The 24,535-nt window shown below is 43.2% G+C and overlaps 1 protein-coding gene across 1 annotated transcript in view; it reads left to right on the forward strand.

Annotated features, from left to right (window-relative positions):
* Positions 1–4,949: 4,949 nt before the first annotated feature.
* The window catches only part of SYTL5 (synaptotagmin like 5), a 92,856-nt gene continuing 73,270 nt past the window's right edge, over positions 4,950–24,535 (forward strand). Inside the window, exons 1-3 of the mRNA XM_056861812.1 lie at positions 4,950–5,076; positions 17,364–17,579; positions 24,063–24,199. Coding sequence (XP_056717790.1) covers positions 4,958–5,076; positions 17,364–17,579; positions 24,063–24,199 — 472 coding nt within the window. The 5' untranslated portion in view covers positions 4,950–4,957. The remainder of the gene's footprint in view (positions 5,077–17,363; positions 17,580–24,062; positions 24,200–24,535) is intronic.

Here is a 24,535-nt window from a genome sequence, read left to right on the forward strand (position 1 = left end):
ATTTATATTCACTAAATTCTACTATATTCTACAACTGTCTATTAACTAGACAATTTAAATACAGCTTAAACATAAACTACAGAGCATAGGCATTATATAACTGATGTGAGAATTCTGCAAGTTCTCTCCCTTGAGCTCTTTATTTTTTTGGACTCCTCTGCCTGCTACTTACCAAGCAAAGCCAGAGTGTGTAATAGGAAAAATGTACTTAGGACAGTCTCAGACCACACACACATAACAGTAAAGCATATAGATTTATTGAACTTAAAGAGTTTGTAAGGCAAAGAGAAAAATAATACTTAGATTTAACAACATCCCACATAGAGACTGATACACGGACAGATAGACAGACAGAGCCGCTCTGGGTCATTCCAAAGGAGAGACAGAATGATTTCTCCCTGGGAAGGACAAAGACTGGACATTTGGACTGCCCTTTTATAAGCTGGACGGTGAGGAGAGGGTCTCAAATGACCCCTCCCTGTCACATTCTTTAGGAAATAAGTTTCCACAAATCATGACTAAAATTGTTTAGAAATATCTTGTTCCATAATAATTCTTCCAGTGTCCAAGTCTGATATCTGATTGTCCTGTCCATCCGTCAATGTTCCAAAACAATCTCCCCCGCTACGTGAGCAGACAAGTTGCCGCCTGCTTGAACGGCCTTGCTATTATAAACATAAATTTTGGGCATCCGATGTGCTGTGGGTGATTTAACTGCTAGCAATGCAAATCTGTTACTTTCTAAGGTCAGGAACCTAAAGGAAAAGTTGGGGTCAGCTAAAGGGCTGCTTTCTGAAAGCCTTAGTCAGGTTTTGTGTGACTATAGGTTATAATATTAAGGTATGCATGTGGTTATTTTTAACCCAAACTCATTTAATATAAACTAATATATTTAATATGCACTAATGTTCAATTCAAAAAATTATCGTGACAATAACTTCCATTTCTTATTGAACTCTTCAGTGGATCTTTTATTCACATAATTCATCAACTTGACCATCGCAGCATATTTTGCTAATTTAGCTTTCCAATCTTCTATGTTTGGACGTTTTTCCAATTTCCACTTTGTAGTTATAACCACTCTTGCAACTGTAATCATATATCTGAACAATTCCTCCATATACTTGCCTATTACTGATGGCAAAATTATTATTATTATTATTATTATTTATTTAATTAATTAAAATAATTACTGATGTTAGGAATTTTACCACCAGTAATAGGTACTTTAGGGTCCATTGCGAATTTAATCTTCAAAATATTTTGCATTTCAGAATAAACTTCATACCCAAAAAATATTTTTAGAAAATATATATAATATATTTAACACTTGAAAACCCACATAACAAAAGTAAAGGCAGTAATTAGTAAATATTCACCTGCTTCGACAATATTCACCTGCTTTCTCTCAACTACAGATCTCTCCGAGAACTACCAACTTAATATTTGCATGACTTGTGACCTCAAAATAGCATACTTGTATCTGGAGTATTTACAGGACATTGGTTTAAACACATGCTTGACAAAAGGATTTTCTATATTATTTATTTAAAATATTTCTACCCAATACAGTTTATTTAATACCTTTCTACTGAATACAGTTTTCCTGTACAGGTATAGAACATTAAAAATATTTCACAACATTAAGAACATTTCACAACATTAAAAACTGTTTAAATTATAAATAAAGGTAAAGGTCCCCTGTGCAAGCACCAGGTCTTTCCTGACCCATGGGGTGACGTCACATCCCGACATTTCCAAGGCAGACTGTTTACGGGGTGGTTTGCCGGTGCCTTCCCCAGTCATCTTCCCTTTACCCCCAGCAAGCTGGGTACTCATTTCACCGACCTCGGAAGAATGGAAGGCTGAGTCAACCTTGAGCCGGCTACCCGAAACCAACTTCCGTTGGGATCGAACTCAGGTCGTGAGCAGAGCTTTTGACTGCAGTACTGCAGCTTAACACTCTGCGCCACGGGGCTTCTAAATTATAAATATGTATAAATTATTTAATATAAATAAAACATAGACACACAAACAGGGAGGAGGGCTAATAATACAGGGGAATGGCAAGCAAAATTTTAAAAATATGTATCTGCTGGCAGAAGGCAATGACAGAGGGAGACAGGTGAATGTGCCTGAGGAGGAAGTTCCAAAATGTTGGCACCACAACCAAAAAGGCCATTTCTTGAGCTACCACCTGAGTTACCTCAGTTGGTGGGGGCACCCAAAGCAGGGCCTCCAAAGATGACCAAAGTGTTTGGATAAGTTCATATGGAGAAGCTGTTCCTTAAGATATGCTGGCCCTAAACTAGCTTTAAATGTCAATACCAGCACCTTGAATTGGGTTCAGAAGCAAATTGGGAGCCAGTGGAGGTGGAACAAGACTGCAGTGGTATGGTCCCTATGACCCATTCCAGTCAACATTCTGGTATGTTTAGGGGGAATGCAACCCCATCCAGAATTGAAGACATCTCAGTTCCTGGGTCAAACCTTCTCTCCACCAGTAGCACCGCTGTTTTGTTAGGATTAAGTTTCGGCTTGTTAACCCTCATCCATCCCAGAACTGCCTTGAGGGACCTGTTCATGCTTTCCATGGCCTCCCTGGGATCTGCTGGAAGTGTGTGAGAGAGCTGAGTGTCGTTTGCATATTCTTGGCAGATCAGCCCACATCTACTGGCTGTCTTTCCCAGTGGCTTCATGTTGATATTAAAAGGCATGGGGGACAAGATGGAACCTTGAGGGACACCACAGGCCAGAGGGCAGAAGGTCTTCTTGAGCAGCCGGGTCCCTCAGCGTCACACCCTGAAACCTACCTTTGAGGTAGAATTGAAACCTCCACAAAACAGTGCCATTTCAGTCCCATAATCAGGCCTGAAACCATATTGGAATGGATCCAAAACAATCCATTCCATTCAGGAATGAACTATATGAGAGATCTAATCAAGCTGATAAACTCTGTTTTCCTGTTTACAGCATTACTTTTCCTAACACTAAAAGAAAATACCACCTGAAAAACAAGCAGTGAATTGACACCGAGAAATATGGAAAACAATCTTAATCATAAGGAGATACCTTCTTAGGTTTTGGGAGCACATATTAGTTGCTTGGTAAGTATCAGCTCAGTCCTAAGCCTTAGGTGCTAACACATCATGAACACAGCAACAGTACGTTTAGTTGGTATCCTATGCTATCTCAGAAGAAAAATAAATTGGCGAAAGCCAATTTATTTAGCACCCAGGCGCTGAGAGCACAGCAACTGCGCTGGAGTTCATGGGGGCACTGCTGACACCCACCATTCAGGAAGCACCATGTCAACAATGGCCCCCGGTTGGCCATATATGGAATCAGCCGATCATAGCACACGGATGGTGGTATATTCTCCTGAAGTCATCTTGCTCCCCCCAACACATAAAAGGGAAAGTGTTGTGCCTAGAGAACGTTACCCCAGGTAGATCTGATCAAGGATAACACACTGGAGATCAGGAAGTACTTTTACAGCTGTGCTATTTAATGGTATACCAGTTTAACGATACAGACTGGGTTCAAGTTTCCCCAGCCGCAAGCAAAGAAAGAACACTGTCGCTTAACATTCAGCAACCTTTATAGAATTCTAACAATATAGATACTTTCCCATTTTTCCCATGGTGACATTCTTGGCTACTGAGATCAACAAGCATTTCTGCAAAGCAAAGTCTTTTGCCGGGACACGAAGGTCTTTGTAATAGATAACGCGCTAGCAAAGTAGAGGAAACCGCTGTCTTTTGGGAGGTTGCATCATTGAGGAATGTTAGTGTATTATGTGCTTTATGCAAACTAACTAAATTGAGAGAAAGAGAAAAGAGAGGAAGGGGTGGTGGTTCTTGACACGCATCTACACGGGTGTCATGTCTAAAAGGAGGATTCCTGCACCTGTTTATGTACACAGGGGCAATTAATAGTGCCACAGATAAAATACCTTTATTTGGGGCACTTCAAAAGGACACAGGAAATACAGTGCCCTTCACTATGGGAAGGACTGTGACATACCCAGTAAGAACCCTGTAATTATCACATTCCTGGGAACTCTACAGATGGGGACTTTACAGGAAGGGATTAATGTCCCTTTTGACAGTTGAACAATCTAGAAAGGAAGCATGGCCACTCCAGCCATATCATCCAGACACCTCTACAGCTCATTTGACTGAGGAAAGCCATGGGAAGGCTTTGTTACCCAAACTGGGCCCAGAGAAAGGGAAATTAGCTTTAAAAGGGCTCCAGAAAGGAATAACGCAAGACCTTGTAACCTCTGTGTACCAGGGTGGATCTCAGTAGGAGTACCCCAGAATAAAACTTATACATGCACTTTATAGCAATCTTCAGTTCAGCATAAAAAACTTGATTTGGGAAGTGAGAAGTGGTTGAACTTGGTCTTTGCAAAGTTCTTCATATGATGTCTGCTGGACAAACTGATCTACTTTAATGTTAGTAGGAAATAAATTAATCTGTGATATTAGGTACCATAAGTATCCAAGATGAAAGTTGCCAACATGCACTCCATTAGATTTTCTTTAGTATCTAGAAATCCCCAAGCCCCCACTTGATTTATGTTGCTTACTCAAAATGCTGTTAATGGCAAAATATTTTGTGTTTTCATTTTCAGGTAGCAAGAGTAAAAATAACCAGATTTTGGGAAATCTCTGTGGTTTGATTACGCTGAATGATTAACTCGAGGATAATCTGTGAATGAAGACCTGCTGCATGTTCAGGGATTCCAGTAACGCTATAGTGGACACTCAGAAGTCAGTAAAATGATCAGATTCCTTTATGAATATGAAGCAGAGACTCTTCTGATGAAGACAAGCTGTTTGGCTTAAATGCACTTATTAGTTCCTCTCAGGTGATCTGATTGTATCTGTCTCTCCTTTGCGAAGATGTGCCTTTGAGCTCCATAGCACACACACACACCAACGGAAAAAACATGTCTAAAAATTTGGAGATTATCAATTTGTCATTTTTATTGGAACATGAAAAGGAAATTATATTGGGAGTTCTGAAGAGAGATGAGTACTTGAAAAAAATTGAAGATAAGCGAATCAGGTAATTTTAAAATTTTCTTTGTTGTTTTATGAATTTTAAATTTTGGGGTACTGACATTTAGGGTTTCCAGGTCCCTCTTTGCCACCAGCGGGAGGTTTTTGGGGCAGAGCCTGAGGAGGGCAGGGTTTGGGGAGGGACTTCAATGCCATAGAGTCCAATTGCCAAAGCAGCCATTTTCTCCAGGCGAACTGATCTCTATCGGCTGGAGATCAGTTCTAATAGCAGGAGATCTCCAGCTAGTACCTGGAGGTTGGCAACCCTACTGACATTTACATAAGAACACAAGAAAGGCCCTGCTGGATCAGACCAAGGCCCATCAAGTCCAGCAGTCTGTTCACACAGTGGCCAACCAGGTGCCTCTAGGAAGCCACAAACAAGACGGCTGCAGCAGCACCATCCTGCCTGTGTTCCACCGCACCTAATATGATAGGCCTGCTCCTCTGATACTAGAGAGAAAAGGTGTGCATCATGACCAGTATCCATTCTAACTGACAGCCACGAATACCGCTCTCCTCCATGAATATGTCCACTCCCCTCTTAAAGCCCTCCAAGCTGGCAGCCATCACCACATCCTGGGGCAGGGAGTTCCACAATTTAACTATGCGTTGTGTGAAAAAATGCTTCCTTTTATCTCTTTTGAATCTCTCACCCTCCAGCTTTAGCAGATGACCCCGTGTTCTAGTATTATGGGAGAGGGAGAAAAACGTCTCCCTGTCCACTCTCTCCAAACCTTGCATAACTTTATAGACCTCTATCATGTCTCCCCTCAGCCACCTTCTTTCCAAGCTAAACAGCCCTAAGCGTCTTAACTGTTCCTCATAGGGCAGTTGCTCTAGTCCCCTCATCATTTTGGTTGCTCTTTTCTGCACCTTCTCAAGCTCTGTAATATCCCTTTTTTAGTGATATCAGCTAGTTGTATCTCTTACTTTGAACCGTTGCAGATCATGGTCTTAGGGCAAAACTGGCTGCTATTTCCACACTTGAAAAGCACGGGGCGAGGAACCAAGATTGCCTGGTATCACCTTGCCGTGGCCCCGCCTCGTGGCCTTTTTAAATGGCCAAGGTCAGTTCTAAAAGGCATCAGCTGACTCGCAGAAAAAGCTCTTGAGATTGTAAAGTGAATTTCCCAACAACCTGACTGGTAGCGCAGGCTGAAAGAGTGTTTTGAGATTCTTCCTCATGGCAGCCATGTCTCTGAGGCAGAAAATCTACCATATAAAAGCTCCAACTGCCTGGGACTTCGGTATATTAGTACTGATACCTGAGTAGTTAGTAGTCAGCAGCCATGAGGCTTTCTTTAATGGCAAATAGTCATTAAATTGAAAATGACTATTGGCTCCTTTTTTGTAGTTGTTTTGTTACCTTGACATAATAGCAGGTTGCTGCCTTTCCAACACTCACATTCTTACGCAGATCTTGTTTTTTGGGATTTTTAAGGCACAATATTTTATCATTATTGCCAGCTAACTTACTGTTACAGTTGAAGTTCGAAGTGTGCATTCCCTGGTGACTCATGGATCAAATTGCTGTAGGCTAAGATGATTGCTTTAATATTTGATGGGGGCATGTTGCTTAATCATTATGCTCCATTTAAAATGGTTTAAGCTTATTAACCACCATAGTGCAGCTTTTCAGTGAAGGTTATATAGGATAAAGTACAGTAATTCTGTTTACATTCTCCCCTTCCTTCCTCCTTCTCTCTTTTTAGTACCAAAAGCTCTTTGTTAAAGAAAATGGATGACTAGTATGTAACATTAGGGGGTGGTAAAAATTAACAAGGCCTAAATGAAATGATGCTTCCTGCCAAGCTGGCAATATAACAAGATGGTTGCCGTTCAAACAGGAAAGTAACACAATACAATTACACAGCAGTGAAGTGCATAAGAACATAAGAAAAGCCCTGCTGGATCAGACCCAGGCCCATCGAGTCCAGCAGTCTGTTCACACAGTGGCCAACCAGGTGCCTCCAGGAAGCACACAAACAAGGCAGCATCCTGCCTGTATTCCAAGGCACCTAATATAATAGGCATGCTCCTCTGGTACTGGAGAGAATACGTATGCATCATGACTAGTATCCATTTTTACTAGTAACCATGAATACCCCTCTCCTCCATGAACATGTCCACTTTCCTCTTAAAGAATTCCAAGTTGGCAGCCATCACCACATCCTGGGCCAGGGAGTTCCACAGTTTAACTATGTGTTGTGTGAAGAAATACTTCCTTTTATAAGTTTTGAGTATGTCACCCTCCATCAGATGACCTTGCATTCTAGTATTATGAGAGAGGGAGAAAAGCTTCTCCCTGTCCAATCTCTCCATACCATGCATAATTTTTTAGACCTCTACCATGTCTCCCCTTAACTGCCTTCTTTCTAAGCTAAACAGCCCTAATCGTTTTAACCGCTCCTCATAGTTTTTGAGTTTTGCAGAAGTCCTCTATTCTTTTTCTAGCCCATTACCAAGTATATTCTTCCTAAAAGCCAATAAATCCCTTGGGGAGAGTAGAAGAGGATACATAGCAATAATACATAGCAAATTAGCCTATGCACAGGAGAAAATGCTCATCTCCAAACACATAGTTTACAAAATCAATATGACTAACAGCTTGATCCATTGCATTAGACATCCCATGAATGGAGCAGGCTGTAAGGAACCTAAAGAGACCACTGAAAAGCAGAAATGCACGGCAGGAAGAAAGAAGAGCAAGTAGGGGAACAAATTCTAAGGGCCTGTGAATATTTAGAGTTCAGTAGGACCTTCTTGTTGTCCCAAGCTCTTCCTTTAGCTATTCCCCTTCGTAGTTCCACTTCAATGTTAAATAGCACTTATATTTATCTGATCATTTAAATAGCACTTATAGTTAACTGATCATCTGAGTTGCCAAATGTTCTTCTGTACTCAAGTAGTCCTGCAAATAAGGTAAGTCCATTCTTGGAAATTTGAATCTGATCCCTAAAACTTGCTTTTATAAAAAAACAACAACCCTGCATTTTAAAACCTTGGTACAATTAATATTGGCTGAGGCAATTGCTAATCTCATGTGAATGTTTGATTTGCTAGTTATTAATAACACATACCTCTCTTGAACATGGAGATATGGTACAATTGTTCATAACATGATTCTCCATCTCAAGTTGGACCTTCAGTATCTGCTTTCAACGTAGCCAAGAAAGAGGTAAAACTACAATATGGCACCTTCTTGGTATGTACTTGTGCAACATCATTTGAAGGTCTGAACATTTGCTGCACCTGTTATCAAGGGAAGGAGAAAGATGAAAAATACATTAATATATGTCTCCGCCTTGTACATAAGATATTGGAGTAGGAGTTGTTTAGCACATTCCTGATCAGATTCTGCATTTTAACCCCCTGCATTCTTTTCGAGGAGCCACCAAGATATCACAATGATTTTGCAGTGGTAGGGGCAGGCAAGATATAAGATCCAGTGTAATAAGATAAATGAAGCAAAATATTTTGAACAATGGACCTTTGAGCAATGTGATTTACTTGTTTGCTTATGTTTTCTGTCCCTTTAAGATGTTTGTCTGGTTTTTAAGGCTCTTCTGCTGTTTGGTAAAAGCTGGTCTAGTACTGCATATAAATGAGCTGAAAGTGAATTCATTCAACATATATATGCTATTTTGTTTTCTTAGTGCTGTTTGACATGCCTAGGCAGTAGTTACTAAGAGGCTGTGCTGATGGTGGATTGTGGTCTGACTCATTCCGCTCCTCCGTCTCCATCTCCTTTACTCTTGGAACACTTAATTCTTCCTTGTTTTGAAATCAGAGCACATTGTCACATTCATTCAGTGATTCACTCTTCTAGTCACTGGAATGTAACATGGAAGGAAATTCATATGAAAAACATCTGTCTGAATGAGTTTTATGCTGAACCAAGGTTCTGGTAAACTTGAACACTGTGATTTTTTTATATGTGCCATCACATCTGTGTCCTGGTCCTTCTAAGGACCTTGGAGCTGCATATCTGTGGTTTCCAGACAGCGTCTCCCGTGCAAGTACTGGCCCAGCAGGCCCAGGAGGCTCAGCTTCATCCAGCACCTATAGGCCGTTCTCTGGGCTACTTTCAGTAATTTCGAAGACTGGCCTTGCTTTGGCTTACTTCCAGTTCTTTGGTGTCAGAGCTGCTGTGTATAAAGTTGGGAAGGACAAAGTGACCATGTTAGCTGTGACTCAGCAGCCCAATGGCAGTGCTGTCCAGCTATCGATCCACCCATGTAAACCAGTCCATAATGACTCACAAGCAGGTATGTTTTTAAAAGTGCTTACAGATTACTCGCTACAGGTGATTCACCCAAGGGAACCAATGCTGTTGGGGAGTCTGTTAGCAGTCTGACTATGGGAGAAATGCCTTCCTATTCCCAAATATGGCAAATGATCACACAGAATCATTCTGAGGCTATGGTAATAAGCACAATGTCATACTTTCCTATATGTCATGACACTAGCTGTGGCAAAAGAAAAAGAAGGAAGATCCCAAGCTGAGGCTAAGCACATTCTTCATGACAACAGCGGGACTCTACTGAGCCCTTAAAATTGGGGTGCATGATGTGGGCTTCCTAGAGGCACCTGGTTGGCCACTGTGTGAACAGACTGCTGGACTTGAAGGGCCTTGTTCTGATCCAGCATGGCTTTTCTTCTGTTCTTATGTACTCTTCGTATAGTTAACTATTCTGTTTTAAAGCCAGGAATGTCCCTGCCCCCTCCCCGATTCCTGCCGGTGGCTAGCTGCTGGCTGGCAACCCTACTGGTGGCACATGTTCCAGAAGTGTTATGTGGCGTGATTTACCAGGGCAGCGTTGTTGGGACTTAATGCTGACCTTAGACAGGGCATTTGTTTTTAATCCAGCATCTTCCCTTTGGATATAAACGCATTCCTTTTGCAAAGCACAGCTGCGTTACACTGAGCAGTTCAGGTGGGGCTTCAGCTTGGGCTACCACAGAATAAACAGCCTGAGCTGAGCGTCTTATCAGCCACATCTGGCACTATCATGTGGCCCTGTGCTGCTGGCCAGGAAGAAAGACTTTGTTGTTTTCTGTGTAGCATGTGCTGGGAAACACTGTACAATGTAAAGAAAGAATTAAAATAAGCAAGAACTTAGACGAAGCCTGTCAGGTTACCATAAGCAGCCCATGGATTGTGAAACTATTTGCTGCCTATTCTATTGTTTTTGCCACTGGTTGCCCAAAACATTTCAGGGGAATTTGTGCCAGAAAAATCAGTGGGCAGTGGTGCTTATTAGAAGGTTGCGATTGCAGAAAGCAGCCTTCAAGGTTGGTTAGTTGGTTGTGCAGCACAACTCTGGGACCTTTGCTGTAGTTTACTGTAGAATAAGAGGTTTGTATGACCACACAAAACCCAAAAATAATTGAATCAGTGGCAAGGTTCTTGCAGCTATCAATCAGGTATCGTGAATGGTGTGTGGTTTTCCTTAATGGCTGATTTGGGATGGTTTTATCCAATTTTATTTATTTGTACTCGGTTTTATCCAAATGTATGTTCTTCCTTTTTATATGCCAATAAAGGCTTGTGTGTGTTGTGTTGTGTGTTGTGTAAATAAGAGGTTTGATGCAAATGTAATGCTGCCTGGTGGCCAACCATAATAGTGTGTCCTCCTACAGCAGATTCTAACTTGCTTAGGGAGATGTCTCCTACAGATCTCCCTGATAAGGACTGAGTCTCATCTTGCTGCAAATTTCTCAGCTGGAATGTTGCTGGATGGGCAGCTAAACTTACTGATCCTGATATACAGTTATTTCTCTCGACGTTTGATATCATCCTTGTTCAGGAAACTTGGGCCACAAATGAGATCTTTCTCCCAGGCTTTACCTCTTTTACCCAAAAAGCAATCAAAGGCTCTGTGGGCCGCCCTCGTGCAGGACTAGCATGCTTTATCTCCACTTCTTTAAGCATAAGCTCAATTGACCTTCTTTTGGCTGAAGAGTTGGTGCTAGCAGTTAGAGTAAATCTGACTTTTTCTTCACTTATTTTATTTTCTGTTTATATTCCTCCTGCGAGATCAAGTAATACTGCACAAAACTGGGCCCGTCTGGGAGAATTATTTGATGACATCAAAAACAACCACCCAACTATTCCAGTTCTTATGGCTGGTGATTTTAATGCACGAATAGGGCCGGATGATAATACTCTCTTCCAAAATCTTATAGGGAATTTTGATGAATCTTTCCTGAGTTCCCTATGGTATACTAGAACTTCCAGGGACTCGGTAATCAATTCTTCCAGCTTAAGTCTGGCCCAATTCGCTATTCAGAGGAACCTAATAATAGTAAATGGGCGATCACAGATAGACCCTAATGGAGATTTCACTTTTTTTAGCCAAAATGGTGCCAGTGTTATCGATTATTTTCTGGTTTCATTAAATCTCTTACCTCTCATCAGTAATATGGAAGTCTGCGATTACATGGGCAGTGACCATCTCCCTATCTCTCTTTCAATCAACCAGTTATGTGTTCCACACTTAATACCGTCCTACCATCAAATATTGCACCAATCCCAAAAAGCCCTAGCTCGTGTTTACTGGAGCCCTGAGCTTGATTCCTTGGTGCGGGGCAAAATGCAGCTTTTGGAGGTGACTTCATTGAAAGCTGCCCTCCTTGAGCAAGAGTCTGCAGCTACTGTCTTAAATGTTTTTTTCAGATTAATTGATTTATTTAAACCTCTATTTACTAAAGAAATCACCTCAAGCTTGCACGCTCTATACAAACGAAATTCTTGGTTTAACCGCGAGTGTAGACTACTCAAACGAGCAATAAACAGGAAACATAGAGAATTCAGAAGGAACAACACTATTTCAGTACTGAAGGAATTGTTAACTATTAAAAAGAACTACAAGGACTTGGTAAACTGGAGGAAAAAAGAGGCCCTATATAAAAATTGGAGGAGCTTGATTACAGCTATAAACAACAACGATAATTCAACCTTCTGGCGGACTGTGAATTCTTTAAGTAATGGCTATGTCAGAGTCCCCGCATGTATCCCGTCTTCGGTCTGGGTAGCTTACTTCAAGAGCCTCTTCTCCTACTCTGTGGAAAACCAGGGTCTTATACCTGTAGCACCTTCTATTTTGCTGAATTCCTGGCCAGATGTATCTCCTAAGGACATTAAACCGCTCATTGATCGCCTACGCTCAGGCAAAGCCCCAGGTCCTGATCTAATTCCCTACGAACTTTTTAAAGTCAACAGCGAATGGTGGGCCAACATTCTTGCTCCTGTATTCACACAAATTAATGCATCAGGAGCTATTCCAAAATCTTGGAGACATACCATTATCGTCCCAATCTTTAAAAAAGGTCAGCACTCTGACCCAAGCTGTTATCGTCCAATCAGCCTTTTGTCTTGCTTAGGCAAATTGTATTCCTCCTACTTATTAAAGAGGCTGTTGGACTGGGTTGAGAGTAATGACATCCTTGGCTGGGAACAGATTGGCTTCAGAAGGGGTTGGTCTGTCATGGACCACTGTTTAGTGCTCTCCCATCTAGCCGAGAAATATTCCTCCCCCCGAAATGGCACCCTTTATGTGGGTTTTATGGATCTTAAGGGAGCTTTTGATACCATCCCGAGGGAGAGGCTATGGTTGAAACTATCACATTCTACTATGGATAGGAGGTTACTATGGCTTATTCAGCAATTTCATACTGACCTCACAGCTCAGGTTCGCTGTGGCAACCAAGGAGAACTAACCGAGCCTTTTGAACTGGCCAAGGGAGTTAGACAAGGTTGCCTCCTTGCTCCTCTCTTATTTAATTTATATCTGAATGATATGGCAACCAATTTCTCAGAGTCTTGCCACCCCCCAAAGCTTGCAAGCCATTCCACCCCGATTCTACTCTATGCTGACGATGCAGTTCTCCTGTCCCGCACAAGAATTGGTTTGAAAAGATCTTTGCAAACTTTTTCTGAGTACTGCTCTAGGGAAGGTCTTAAAATAAACCATCATAAATCTAAGATCATGATCTTCACTAAGAGGAGAAAAATGCCTCTTTTTCGCTGGGTAATAGATGGCTTTGAGGTTGACCAAGTCAAGGAGTTTGTTTACCTTGGCATTCTGTTTTCCCATAACCTAAATTGGAATGCCCATCAAAAAACAGTGTCCAACAAAATTAAACCTGGGGTTGGTGCTATTGTCAATTTTTTTCACACCAAAGGTGGCAAATATATTCCAGGGGCTATTCAGGTTTTTAACCTGAAAATTACCCCAATTATCCTCTTTGGTGTTGCCATCTGGATTACAGTCATCAATGAATCTATAGATCGTCCACTGCTTCAGTTCTTACGAAAACTCCTAAATGCCCCTCGATGTGTTGCTGGCGTTACTCTTCGTTCCGAGTTTGGCCAAATGTCACTTGAAGCTAGGGCGTGGTTGGCCGCCTTTAAACTCCACCTTAAACTGTGCTTTAGCACTGAGGGGTTCCTAGCTTCTCTGAAGCATGACCCTTTCAAATCCTCATGGCAAAAAATCTTAGATGAGAAACTGGCGTTGCTGGGCTTCTCGCAGGATATGTTATCAGATCTTGGGAAAACTGAAGCTTTTGCCAAAATTAAAAAGCGCATTAAACAGCTCGATTATAACAGCACTACTTTTCGTGCTCGTCGCGTCTGTTCATCCCAGTTCTTCGGAATACCCCCTCCACGTGGTCTGCCTGCCTATACATATTATCTGACAACTCCTCCTCTCTGTAGAGCTTTTTGCTTGGCTAGATTGAATGCTAACCCTTCTATGGTAATGCAGGGCAGAATTCTGAATATACCATACTCAGACAGGATCTGCCCTTGCTCTTCTGGCTCTATTGACTCATTAGCCCAGGCCCTTTTGGAAGGCCGCTTTTACGAGGAACTTCGATCGCACTATATTTAATATACAAATCCAATGCCTCTGTGACTGACATAATGAATTTTTTACTAAGCGACAGGGACCCCAAGGCTACATTGTCAGTGGCAAGATTTGTTTCAGTCCTTATATCCCTCCAACACTAGATATATGCTGCTCAAGATCAATTGATCAAGGAGCTTCTAAGGGATAAAAGGAAAGTAAAAGGAAAGGTAGCCAGCCTACAGTTGAGCACCCAGGAGCACACGGCAGTCCCTACGCGCCTCCTCTTCCTTCTTCTTAAGACATGGGCATTTCCCTTTCCGTTTTGGAGCTAACAATTGGCTTTCGTTAGCCTTATGTACAGCCATATTCAGAAGTGGGATTAACATTGGAGCAGATGTAATTTTTACCATTGTTAACTCCAAAACTGAAAGGGGACAAATATGTGAGCGGGGAAGAAGACAGACAAGGGTAGGGGAGAGGAACAAATAACTACTGTATGTTGTCTGCACCTGGCCCGAGCTACAGCTTAAACTCGCATGTTCGGTAGTTGAAGGAACAGAATGTTTAGACTTAGTTAGTTTATCTTCATACAATTTAATTATGAGGAATGAAATGTGATGTAGGAACAGGAGCCATATTTGAATAAATTGTGCACCACAGTTATTCAATGAACTGGGACCATCATATCTTTGGGACCATCTCTCCTGGTATTACCCCCCCCCCCGCCCCAAAGAGCATTAAAATCATCTGCTAATGATCTACTAGTAGTCCCAGCCCTAAGAGTGTACAGCTATCCTCGACGAGAGCCAGGGCTTTTTCAGCCTGGTGGAATGGCTCTGTCTGATGGCATCTTAAGGAGTCCCACAGGGCCTGTAAGACAGAGCTTTTCTGCCAGGCATACAGTTGAGGACAGCCACGGATATTACAACTGCTGGCCTCCCTACTCCCCACCCCCATGTGTATATAAGATCCACTTGAGGGGATTGCCTGCCTGTTTGCTTGGCCAATATGTCTGCATTGTTGCGGCATTTTTGGATTGTGTTTGTTTTAATTGGGTTTTATTGTTATGAATTTTAATATCGCTGGTATAGTTTTAAATGATGTAACCCTGCCCTGAGCTGGCTTTGGCCAGGGAGGGCAGGCTAGAAATCACACACACACACACACACACACACACACACACACACACACACAAAATGTTCTTTTAATTTTCCTAAGTATACAGAAATAGGCTTTCTTTTACATTTGACTTCATTAGTAAACCTTTGTTCTAATTATGGAAAGCGTAATGTAAGGCATTTAATTTCAGAAACATTTCTACTGATTTCCATTCAAGTTTGATAAAATTTGCTTAACTATCACTGGTCTTTCATCACATTTCATATCCTGACTAATTTTGACAGTTCATAAGGTGGGTTTTGAGTAGTTCAAGTATTCTTGTAATTTGGGAATTAGCTTATTTGTCCTCCTTTTTTGGCTTTTCCATTTTTCTTCCATTCTCCCCACCACCACCCCACCCCAAGGTTGTTGAAGTATTGCCAACTTCACATTTATGAGAAAAGATTCCTACCTTTTAAACTATCTAACATTGCAAAATATTGTCGAAGGCTTTCACGGTCAGAGTTCATTGGTTCTTGTGGGTTATCCGGGCTGTGTAACCGTGGTCTTGGTATTTTCTTTCCTGATGTTTCGCCAGCAGCTATGGCAGGCATCTTCAGAGGAGTAACACTGAAGGACAGTGTCTCTCAGTGTCAAGTGTGTAGGAAGAGTAATATATAGTCAGAAAGGGGTTGGGTTGAGCTGAATCATTGTCCTGCAAAAAGTATCCAAGGTAATGTGCTAATCATTGTCCTGTAAGTATCCAGATAATGTGCTAATGAGGGTGTGGTATGTTAATATGGAACCATTGTATCCTGAAGTGATCTGATAATGTGTGTATCTAACATTGCCTTTCCAGCAATGCGGTTTTCTCAGATATAGACATTAGTTGCTTTTTTGCTGAGGACAGTCTGCAAGTTGTATCTGAATATGTTTCTGTGGAAGGGTCATGGCTGGTTTGAATGTGGTTTTCGCTCAAGCAAGCAATGCCATTGTACTTTGTAATGATTGGGTAGTTTGGATAGTGGTTGAGGGAGTGTCAAGAGTACCTATACTGATCACCAGTAACACATCCTTTCCCCTCTGCTGTTGATACTTTGAAGCTTTTAATTTTTTATCATTTTTTAAAGAATGCCTTTTAGAAGCAGGGCACACTTTGCTGTAGCAGAAACATCTATCTGTCCTTTTGCAAGTGGTTCCAACACCCTGTTTTATATAAATAGATCAGTTCTATAGAGTTGGTCTTATGTAAGGGATTAATTAGTCAGAGGTCAGGCTAGGATCTGGGAGAGCTAGGTTCAAATCTCTGTTCTGCCATGAAGCTTGTTGAGTGGCCTTTATTCTTATAAACGGTTGGTATTGCTCTTGGGGATTTGGGATTTGGGCCTGTGTGGGAGGGTGAAGTTTGGGGAGGGACCTCCACGAGGTGTAATGTCCCACCCTCTAAAGCAGCCATTTCCTCCAGGGGAACTGATCTCTGTAGTCTGGCAATCAGTTGTAATTCCAGGAGGTCTCCAGGCTCCACATGGAGGTTGGCAACCCTATTCCTATCCCCTCCCAAGGCTGACTCCTCCCCTTCACCTTTTCACTCAAACAGAAAGTGTCTTGGAGCCTAGTCTCAGCTGTAGCCACCTCCTGGGTTGTTCCCTCCCCCCTCCCCAGGTGGGGTTTGATGATGGGATGGGCTCTAGCTGGAGTCTGCAGCCCATCCTGCCTGTTTCAGGCGTGTCCTGGTAAGGGTGAAGCGGCTGCCAGCTGGGTGTGGCTTCCTCAGCCAAGGTGGGTTGTGCCTGCAAATCCAGAGCAGGTCCTGTTGCTGGGCATGTGGTTTGTATTTAATTTAATGTGTAGCTTGCATCTTGTACTGATATTTTTATTGCATGTATGACTCAACACTTAATACCTTGCAAAGGGTTGCCAACCTCCAGGTACTAGCTGGAGATTTCCTGCTATTACAATTGATCTCCAGCCGGTAGAGATCAGTTCACCTGGAGAAAATGGCCGCTTTGGCCATTGGACTCTATGGCATTGAAGTCCCTCCCCTCCACAAACCCCGCCCTCCTCAGGCTCCGCTCCAAAAACCTCTGGACTCCCACCAGTAGCAAAAAGGGGCCTGGAAACCCTCACCCTGAAGCTAATTGTATGAATTGCTTGTGGTATTGTGAAGAAATATGGAAGTTCTGTGTGTGAAGTTTTGCTCTATTATGGCTTATTCACACATACAAATCCACACTTGATTATGCTCTCTTTGTGATACTAATGCATGTGGACCAGTCACTGGAGTGGCAAAATATCTGCCTTAAACAATATTTTATGAAAAATCTGTTTGTTTCCCCAGGAAATTAAAAAACGAATTATTGGAAGCAAAACGGAAAGGTGGACGGGGGCATCGCCAGCTGGACAACAGCAGGGTCTGCGTTCGCTGTCAAAAAAATCTGGGCTTAATCTTTGACAGAGGGGACCTGTGCCAAACATGCAGACTCAGAGTTTGCAACAAATGTCGGGTTGTGGCAATTGATGGCAACTGGAAATGCACTGTGTGTGCCAAGATTGCGTAAGTTTTGTTCTTGGACTTATTTTAGTGGCACATTCCGTTTCTGTACTTGTTTGTTATGATATTAGATATATTTAAAGGAGGAAGAAATTTGTAAAAATGCACGGGCAAATAGAGAAGTGTGTGGACTTCATATGAACTAAGGCTGAGTCTTGAAGCAGATGAAATAAGATACTAAAGCATTTGCAGTGGTAGCTCTTGCTGAAAGAAGACAGTTTTTTTACTCCCAGCCCCAACCATTCCTGCTCTCTCTTTACTAAGGGGTCTGTCCGAAAGGAACTGAAGAATCGAGGTGCTTGGGGTGGAGAGAGCCAGAATTGTGTAGTGGTTAAAGTGTCAGACTAGGATCTTGGAGACCCAGGTTCGAGTCCCCATAGAAGCTTGCTGGGTGACCTTGGACCAGTCACATACTCTCAGCCTAACCAGTCTCACAAGTTTGTTGTGAGAATAAAATGGAGGAAAGGGGAGCAATGTAAGCCTCTTTGGTCCCCATTGGGGAGAATGGCGGGTAATAAATGAAGTAAATAAACAAACAAGTAAATAAGAATGTATGTTGTGCCTGCACTCAGTGAAAGAAAAGCAATTGAGGGGGGTTGGGCAGAAGCAAGCAAACAAACTCTGAGTGTGGCTTAAAAGGCAAATAAAAACCAACAAAACATTCTGTAACATATCTAACAGTGAACTGATTCCTTGTTCTTTTGCAAGTTTCCTGATGTAGTCTCTGGATCTTGTAAACTGAGCTCCTGCTCTATGCAATTACTAGTTACAGAAGAGAGAAAAAGGAAAATCATCTGCAATTGTGGCTTTCCACTTACTGTATTTTTTGCTCCATAAGCTCAGCTGTTGGGCGGGAGCATCAGGACGGGAAGGGGGGGAAGTGCTCCACGCGGCCTGGGCAGGCAGTGCAGAGCAGTTTAAAGACCCACCGCCCCCCTTCCCGGGACTCCCGGGAAGGGGGGCGGTGGGTCTTTAAAGTGCTCTGCGCTGCCTGGGCAGGCAGCGCGGAGCACATCCCCCCCAGTTCAGCTGTTAGGCGGGAGCATCCGGACGGGAAGGGGAGGGGAAGTGCTCTGCGCTGCCTGCCCAGGTAGCGCAGAGCACTCCCCCCCCCAGCTCAGCTGTTAAGTGTGTCCGCCCAACAGCTGAGCATCGAATCGGGAAGGGGGGGAAGTGGTCCGCACTGCCTGGGCAGGCAGCGCAGAGCAGTTTAAAGACCCACCGCCCCCTTCCCAGGACTCCCGAGAAGGGAGGCGGTGGGTCTTTAAAGTGCTCCATGCTGCCTGCCCAGGCAGTGCGGAGCACTTCCCCCCCCCAGTTCAGCCGTTAGGCGGGAGCATCCGGACGGGAAGGGGAGGGGAAGTGCTCTGCGCTGCCTGCCCAGGTAGCACAGAGCACTTCCCCCCCCAGCTCAGCTGTTGGCCGTGTCCGCCCAACAGCTGAGCATCGGATCGGGAAGTGGGGGAAGTGCTCCGCACTGCCTGGGCAGGCAGCGCAGAGCAGTTTAAAGACCCCCGCCCCCTTCCCGGGACTCCCGAGAAGGGGGGTGGGGGGTCTTTAAAGTGCTCTGCGCTGCCTGCCCAGGCAGCGCGGAGCACTTTCCCCCCAGTTCAGCTGTTGGGAGGGAACTGAACTGGGGTCCCACCCAACAGCTGAGCATCGGATCGGGAAGGGGGGGGAAAGTGTTCCGCATTGCCTGGGCAGGACTCCCGGAACTCCTGGGAAGGGGGCGGTGGGTCTTTAAAGTGCTCTGCGCTGCCTGCCCAGGCAGTGCGGAGCACTTCCCCCCCGCAGTTCAGCTGTTGGGCGGGAGCATCGGGACAGGAAGGGGGTGAAGTGCTCTGCGCTGCCTGCCCAGGCAGCGCAGAGCACTTCCCCCCAGCTCAGCTGTTGGGTGGGTCCCTGCCCAACAGCTGAGCATCGGACCGGGAAGGGGGGGAATGTGCTCCGCGCTGCCTGGGCAGGCAGCACAGAGCAGTTTAAAGACCCACCGCCCCCCTTCCCGGGACTCCGTATCGGCTTCCCAGCTGGCTCCCGGATGTGCTGGGCTCCCAAGGCACCCTGGGCGGCAGGGGGGAGGGCCCCACCCCCCAGCTGGCTCTTGGCTTCCCAGCTGGCTCCTGGGGCACGTTTGGGCGGGGTGTGAGGGGCAAGGCTTAGAGGCGCGTGCGCGCCCTGCCCTCCCGGCGCGCGCGCTCCTCCCTTCTCCTCCTCGCCTTAGCCGAGCTGGTTGAGCGGAGCCGGGGGGAGGCGAACCACTTGGGGACGCGCCCGCCCTCGCCAGCCGCTCTCCTTCCACGCTCGCCGGACTCGAGGGAGGCGAAGCAGGGAAGGGAGAGGAGGGAGAGGCGCGCGCGTCCCCAGCTAGCTGTCGGCTTCCCAGCTGGCTCCCAGGCTCCCGAGGCGCACTGGGCGGCCGGGGGGAGGGCCCCGCCCCCAGCTGGCTGTTGGCTTCCCAGCTGGATCCCCAGGCGCTCCGGCTCCGCGCTGGGCTTCAGCAGTGCTGGGCGGCTGGGCCCCGCCCCACAGTTGGCTGTCAGCACCCGAGCCGGCACACACACACATTCACTCCATAAGATGCACAGACATTTCCCCTCACTTTTGAGGAGGAAAAAAGTGCGTCTTTTGGAGCGAAAAATACGGTAATTGAATTGCTTAGCAATATATTCATAATATAATTTCCAGTTCTTTGTGAAATCTTCTCTCGGTTTTTTATTAACAGTGTTCGTCAGCTTGGCCAACACTACATGTTCTGCAAGTTTGTCTAGCCAGTTACTTAGCATTGGAATATTTTCTTGTTTCCAACTTTGGGTGAGGACCATTCTTTCTGCAGTAATCATATATCTAAATATTTCTGATTCGTTTTTCTCAATCTCTGGTGGTAAAATTCCTAAGAGCAGAGTTTTTGGATCCAGCAAAAAGTTCCTCTTTAATATTTTTTGTAGCTCCTGGTGTACCCCAATCCAAGATTTTCTTATTTTTCTACAGGACCACCAACAATGAAAGCAAGTTCCTTCGGCTTCCTTGCATTCCCAACATCTTCCGTGTGTGTTTTTACTTGTTTTACTGATATCTTTGGGTGCAATATACCAATGGTAAAACATTTTATACCGGTTTTCTCTTGGGCTCTGGCTGGCAGTGAATTTGATTGCTTTCAGCCACAAGTCTTCCCAGTCTTTTAATTCAATTTCTTGACCAAAATTTTGCATCCATTTTATCATACACTGTTTGATTTGTTCCATCTCTGTATCATATTTTAATAAGTTTATCAGCTTTTCCCAACAGGTGATCAGTATCTTTTTAAATTAATTGTTCAAATTCTGTTACGTCTCCAAGTTTACCGGCCTCCATACAGTCTTTCTTAAATCTGGACACTGTTTGAGAATAGGTTAGCCAGCCTATTCATTGGTAGACTGTTCTGAATTATTCCCAATTTTTTATTTGTCCATTGGAGGTAATCATATCTTGATATGTGACAAAACTCAACATCTTCCTCTATAATAATAATAAGCATCTGATGGAGACATTAAAAGAGAAGGCAAAGAGCTTAATCTTCTTCTAACACTAAACCAGAGTTTGAATAAACTATCTCCACTTATGTGTTGACACTCAGGATTTTGATATTTTGTTCCTTTCCATAGATGAAAGTGGAAATCTTCACTCATTCCATCTCTTTCCAACTTCAAAAGGTTGTCATCAGGATTTTTTATCCAGTCTGTTATCCAAGTTAGGCCTGCAGCCTGATAATACAGTCTCAAATTCGGGACTGCAAGTCCACCTCTATTTTTGTTGTCCTGAAGAATTTTGAATCTAATCCTTGGTTTCTTCCTGTTCCAAATGAATTTATGAATTTGGCTTTGCCATTTCTCCAATGTTTTTTCTTCTAAAACAAATGGGATCATTTGAAATAAAATGTTAATTCTTGGCAAGACGTTCATCTTGATGGCCGAAATTCTTCCCAGCCAGGAGATTTTTAATTTAGTCCATCTTTCTAGGTCTCTCACAATTTTCTGCCATATTGGTATATAATTGTCTTTCCCATTTACTAATAGTTTTGCACTTTGTTCCTTGTATATACTCTTAATCCAGCTCATATTTACTCTTAATCCAGCTCATACATCTGTATCGTAGATTGATGTGTTCTAGGATCTCTATAAAAAATGTCCACTGAACATTGTCAAAAGCTTTTTCTGCGTCAAGAAAAATAAGAACTGCTTTCTGGGGTTTTTATTTTTGAAATACTTGATGGCATTTAATACTAATCTTATATTGTCTTTCATTTGCCTTTTTGGAATGAATCCTGTTTGGTCCTGGTGAATTATTTTCTTGATCTTTTTCAATCTTTCTGTAATGATAGAAGTAAAAATGTTTGTTGAGCAACTAAATTGGTCTATACCAACCTGAGCAACTAAATTGGTCTATACGACTGAGGGAGTAAAGAGTCATTATTTTCTTTATAAATCAAAGAAATATATGCTTCTTGCCAGGATTGGGGAAAGCCAGATATATCCACAATTTCGTTCATTACCTTTTGTAAATTAACCGCAATTTCTTCTTCAAAACATTTATAATATCTTGCTGTTAGGTCATCTTGTCTTGGGGCCTTTTCTAGTTTGAGTCTTGCTATGCTTGAGTAATTTCCATCATTGTTATATTTTGCTTTAAAAATTCCACATCATCTTCTGAGAAGGATGGTATCCGTGCTTCTTTTATGTACATCTGTACTCCTGTTTTGATTGCTTTTAGTTGGTATAATTCCTCAAAATATCTTTGAAACTCTTGCTGAATGTTTGTCTTTCTCCGTCTCTCCTGGACTCATTGGTCCTCTCTGTCTTTGGTCTGCTAATTTGGCCTCTTGTTGTTTTCCAAGATCTTTAGGTGTACCAGTTTAGGTGTACCTCTTTCTCTTTGAGGTTCAGATCTTTATCTTTGCTGTTTTTCTCTCTTCTTTCCAATCTCTCCTGTGACCTCAGTTCCCTCTCGAGTAAATCTGCTTGATCAAAATCCACAATTGTTTTCCTACCAGTTGGTAAAAACACCTCAAGTGCCGAAGGAAGTATCCAGCGGTATCTGATTTCTCTTCTTAGAAGGAGCTGTCTTAAAGAGTTCAAATCATAAATCATATCATAAAATTTATTGCGGTCTTTGACCAGTATATCTTAAAGAGTTGAATTCCTTCCTTTTCTTCAACACAACTAGCTGGAAGGTCTAGGAAAATTTGTATTTGATCTCCAATGGACTCTCTCTTTGGTGTTGTAAGATCTTGTCTCTGGTCTTCTTCTGCGAAAATTTCACAAGGATATCTCTTGGGAACTTATTCTTTCTTACAAAATATGAGTTTATAAATCTTAGTTATTTCCAAGTATTCTTCCAAATTTGGCATAGAGTCTTGGATAAAATCTTTAAAGCTTCCTTCAAGGTCTTCCCCTTCAAACTTCTCCAGCAAGCCTCTCATGCGTAGATTAGCCTCTCTGTTTTCTGTTTCGACTAGTTGCAATGTTCTTTCAGCCCTGTCTTTCCATATATCTTGTTTCAAAACCTTATCTTCCACTTTTTGATGTTGTAGTTTCAATTCTTGAATCTTCTCTGTATTATCATAAATTTTTCCTTTTATATCATTATGAAATTCTTGGAATTCTGTTTTGAAGGCCTTTAAATCTCCTCTTAACTTCTTTTCTAAGCCTTGATGTAGTTCTCTCACTTCTTTTGATTGATTTTAGTCCTCAGCTGATAGCTTCTCCTAAGTTCGCCACTTTACTAGCCAGAGCCTGGATTTGCACCGATAAAGATGGTTTTGAAGAACTTCCCATGACTTCTTGTTCTTCCTCTACGTACTCTTCTTCACTAGGTGACTTTGTAACGCCTCTCCTTTTTCTTCCCATGAGTTTGTGTCTATTATTATGCCTTTTGGACCACAAATGATTACAAAACTTTTCCATGTAACATTACTTAAATAAAAAAACAATACTGGTCTAGATTTCATTCACTGTCACATAATCAAAATTGTTTGGGGTCTATTAAATACAGTTTATTTCTTTGAAAGAGTTTCTTGCACCCCACTCGGTTTTCAGCCCCCCTCCTCCTTTTCTTTCACTTTCTCATGCTCCACTCCAATTGTTTTTCTCTGTAAAGTCGGTATAAAAGGAAGTCCTTATCCCACTCCAGATGTCAATCTGGTTCTGGTCTTGTCCAGCACTTTGTTCCTAGACAATTTCGAAGACATTTACACACACACAAAGACGAAAGACCTGTGGGGGCAGGGACTGGCTGGGAAGAATCCCACAGACCCTCCGTTGGATTTGGCCACCCCACTTCAGATCCCCAGCAGCAGCTGGCTAATTTGGCACCCTGACTGAGGAGGGGGGTAATGTTAGGATTTTAAATGTGTGTGTATATACTTGAATAGATAGTGATCTGACAGTGAATTCATATTGCATAGAACAGCTTGCAACATTTTATTTTTCCCCCCTTTCTGCTTTTACACAGGCAGCTTCGGATAGTAACCGGTGAATGGTTTTTTGAAGAGAGAGCAAAGCGCTTCAAACAGTCCAACCCCCTTGGTGCTGATGTTGTCAGACAATCCATACGCAGAGACCCTGGTAAAAATAAAAATAGGAAAAGTGGTTTGTTCTCCTCAAGTCTGCATATCTAACAGCACAATCTGCTCCCCCCCACCACAAACAGCTTGCAGCAGCGCACGGGACAAAATAAAATCCATTTCCCCACAAGCCCCACGAAACTTCTCTATTGAGTTTCTCGGGGCTACGCCACCATTTCAGCAGGTGCAAGTTTGCGCCTGCAAAAGGGGGCATTCCTGGGGTGAGAGGGCTTAGGGAGCTGACTAAAGTTAGCTCTGCGCCCAGGAATGCTCTAGGAGCACCCCCCTTGTGCTGGCACGAGCCCTTATGCCGGGGAAACGCTGCTGGGGAGGCAGTGCCGGTGCCTGAGCCCTTGTGCTG

The sequence above is a fragment of the Euleptes europaea genome, chromosome 16, assembly GCF_029931775.1.
Source record: "Euleptes europaea isolate rEulEur1 chromosome 16, rEulEur1.hap1, whole genome shotgun sequence".
NCBI classification, from domain to species: Eukaryota; Metazoa; Chordata; class Lepidosauria; order Squamata; family Sphaerodactylidae; genus Euleptes; species Euleptes europaea.